This window comes from Zophobas morio, unplaced genomic scaffold (genome assembly GCF_036711695.1).
Source record: "Zophobas morio isolate AGI-343-1 ecotype UQ-CSIRO unplaced genomic scaffold, CSIRO_AGI_Zmor_V1 ptg000012l, whole genome shotgun sequence".
Classification (NCBI taxonomy): domain Eukaryota; kingdom Metazoa; phylum Arthropoda; class Insecta; order Coleoptera; family Tenebrionidae; genus Zophobas; species Zophobas morio.
In genome coordinates, this window is record NW_026972117.1 from 4,615,496 (window position 1) to 4,618,914 (window position 3,419).

General features: G+C 35.2%; 1 protein-coding gene across 5 annotated transcripts; it reads left to right on the top strand.

Annotated features, from left to right (window-relative positions):
- The first annotated feature begins 1,943 nt into the window (after window positions 1-1,943).
- LOC135128290 (sugar transporter SWEET1-like) lies at window positions 1,944-3,129 on the top strand. 5 transcript variants are annotated; one of them, XM_064055193.1, is made up of 6 exons: window positions 1,952-2,048; window positions 2,086-2,338; window positions 2,437-2,719; window positions 2,770-2,889; window positions 2,939-3,002; window positions 3,056-3,129. In XM_064055193.1, exons 1-6 carry the CDS (start codon window positions 2,012-2,014, stop codon window positions 3,088-3,090), a joined length of 792 nt encoding a protein of 263 aa, XP_063911263.1. In that variant the 5' UTR covers window positions 1,952-2,011; the 3' UTR covers window positions 3,091-3,129. The 5 variants fall into 5 exon arrangements, with proteins under 5 accessions (XP_063911265.1, XP_063911263.1, XP_063911262.1 ...); XM_064055195.1 differs by having other exon boundaries at window positions 1,944-2,028; window positions 2,099-2,338; window positions 2,939-3,099; XM_064055192.1 differs by having other exon boundaries at window positions 2,939-3,099.
- Window positions 3,130-3,419: the final 290 nt, after the last annotated feature.

Genomic DNA, 3,419 nt, shown 5'->3' on the forward strand with positions numbered 1-3,419 from the left:
AAACTTAACCTTACCTCTAGTATTTTTCCTAGGTATTTAAACTTATCCTTTGGCATAATTTCCATTTGCCTTATTTTAAAATTCACGATCAATCAAAAATACGGCTTCCGATTTTTCATAAGAAATTTCCAACTCTGTCGTTCAACCGTTCTTTCAACTTCTTAAGGCTTTTGATCGCCTTCTTCATCAGTTGATCTTAATTTTTGGCGACGATCATTAGTACTATATCATCTGCGTACGCCACGGTTATGAGTCCGTCTGTTTGGAGTAAACGTAACACTGTCACAGACGACCTGAGCTGACCTAAACTAACTTGGCCTAACCTGATCTGACCTGACCTTACCAGACTTGACTTGACCTGAACTGACTGGACTTGACCTGAATTGATCTGATCCGACTTCCGATCTGTGTATGTTTTTTTAACTAAAAGTGAAATTTTATCTATTTTAAAATATTATTGTATTTGTAAATTTACAAAAATTCTTACATTTTGTCGTGCGTTGTGTTTAAGGATTACTGAATACAATAAAAAACAAACAAAATACCAACGAAAGTTTTAAATGAGAAAGAAAATGTAAAAAGGACTATGTTAGACGACAATAATGCATGCATGTAAGCGTTTAAAAAATAAATAAAAGCGTTGGCGATTGGCTGGCAGGTCAGTAGGTGTAGACAAAAAAAATATTGACACCTTTTTGTGTTAACAGAACACATCAAAAGGACGTAAATAAAATAATAGCGTTTTGTACAAACTGATCGAGAATCGTTATTCTTTAATCGGAAAACTTCATCAATATTCAAAAATTCTGAAGGTTAGATACAACTGGTACAAAGTTTACGTGGACACGAGTTGAAACGATAAATAATTTCTGTAAAACATTAAAAAATTGTAAAAATTAAAAACTTAAAAAAAAATAAAATAGATACTTTAACTCGTCGTAGTAACCCGAATGTGTATTGTGTGCTGCCTAATATAGCAAAATTCGTCCTTGTCCCGGTAGGGTTACCTTACATTGCCTGAAAACAAGATTTCTTTATAGTTTTATTTTCGCGATCAGTTTTTAATTTAAACTTGAGGTAGACTCGCTCGTATCAATTTTGAAAACACGCTGTAGATTTACAAGTAGCACATCCCAGGCAAATTCATCATTCCTGTCAGCTCGCTGCAGTAATATCCACATCAATTGACAGTTGACACTAAAATATAATATAAGCATGTTTATTTCATCAGCTGTTAGGTGCGCAAATAATATTAATAAAAAAATATTTCCTCCTGTCAGCCAGACTGATAAAACCGCTTCCCGTCACCGAAAATATCGAAAAGCTCCTTTGAAAATAAAATTCACTCCCCAACATCCCTAATGAGCCGTGTACGCCATTATCCTTAGAGCTTATTATTATTTACTTTTGGCATGATTGAGCCTTTTTCCAGTTATAACTTTGTTCGATTTAATAATGAATAGAGTGTGGAAGGCTGATAAAGGATGAGTAATCAGAAACGCGTGCCTGACCGATGCTTTGTTATCAGGCGATATGCAGCTTGGGATACCTTTATGACTTTATTAACTGTATACGAATTTAATTAACTTTATATCGTCCAATATTTAAATTGCTAAATTCGTGTTTGCATCAGTACTTCATTTTAATATTTTAATAGGACATATGTTGATCCTCTTCTATGCACTCGAGATTGTTCATCAATATTGTGTTTACCGTGGATATTCCTCCTGTTCATAATTTAATTAACGTCGAGTGTCATTGTCGTTCGAGTGTATTACAGTAATATTCGTGATGCCTGAGCCTCTTGTAAAAGACTGATAAATGATGCCCTTATTAATATTCAGACAAACGGAAAAAACAACAACAAGATTATGCTACGAAATTCGTTAACTAAAAAATTTAAAAAAGTAGAATATCTATGACTACTAGGTTGTCATTTTTGACAAGAGCGTCACCAGAACGTCACAAACATGAAACTACACAAAATTACTTTTGCCTACTAACAAGTACAATGATTTTGGTCATTTGGTACGCCATTCTAGCTCTAGGTAACGCAAATTTCGTGAAACTTCTCACCGACCGTAGTCGTCATTTTTAGAAGCCCTGTAATCGATTTTCTGGACTCCATATCCACAATGCTGCAAACTTTTAAAGAAACCATCCAAAAAGTAATAGCACACGCATCGAAAACACTGGAATCGCACAAAACTACGATTGGAATAATAGCAGGACATTTAACAATAGCTCGTCTTTTTTCCGGAGTGCTGGTTTGTCTTGACATACGAAAAAATGGTACTGAACGCATTAGTTCGCTACCTTTCGTTGGAGGTCTAATGTTGTAAGTTACGTGTAAGTCTTTAGGTGGTAGTTGTTTGTTTGAACGTAACAAGATCAATGAAATCTTAGCAGCATCTCAGAAAACGAAATCATTTTCAGAGCTTTGGGTTCCTTAAGGTACGCTAAAGTGCTAGGAGACGACGTTATGTTACAAGTCAATTTTGAGTCGGCAGTACTGAATTCGATTTTCTGTATTTTTTACATCGTCCATTCGCAAGATAAGTGGAACGAAATACTTCAACCCTTGTCCTATAGCATGGGCACGGTGGCGATTCTATGGGGGTACTGCGAATGGGAGGACCCGGCTTTGATCAAATTTCGGTATGGACTAATCATGACGATGTTAATGCTTTTTCTATCAGCGGTACCACTTCTCAATTTGGTAAATATAGCTAGGGTCAAACCACACTTCTGTATCTAGACAAATTTCAGAAAAAAGTTATTGCGCAGAAAGACGCATCTGAAATTCCTTTGGTTATGTCTCTGATGGGCACCATGGTCACTTTTTCCTGGCTTCTGTACAGCATAATTATAACGAACGGTTTTTTGATCGTAAGTGGGAGCTTTGTGGTGAAGGGTTTCTAGATGGGTGTTGTTTAAGGTCCAAAACTTAATAGGCTTCTTGATTTTTGCAACGCGATTGTTGCTGATTTATTTATATTCAGGTGAATTTGCGCGACAAGAAGATGATCAGGGCTGTTTAAGTTTCGAGTTGTAGGAGTTCAAGAGGGCGAACATGGTGAAAACTTATAGAAAAGGAATTTTGGCAGTCAAGATTGCAAATAATTAAAAATTAATACATATTTTAAAAAGTCGCAGTTTTATACAAAAGTTTTTGTTTAACAATATGAAATTTAAAAGTAAAGTCACCTTGACAAAAATATTTGTCGGACAGTTTGACCTTCCTGAATAAGAAATTGCGTTGTTGGCATTAGTTGTTGAAAATTTTCACTCCTTTGTACAAAATCCTTTTTTAACTAAAACTCAAAAAAACAAATTGTGGGTTTGACGGACCATACCTTTTGATTATTTATTTTATCATTCGATTTCTTCAAGTTTTCTACTCGCGTTGGCTAATTTTC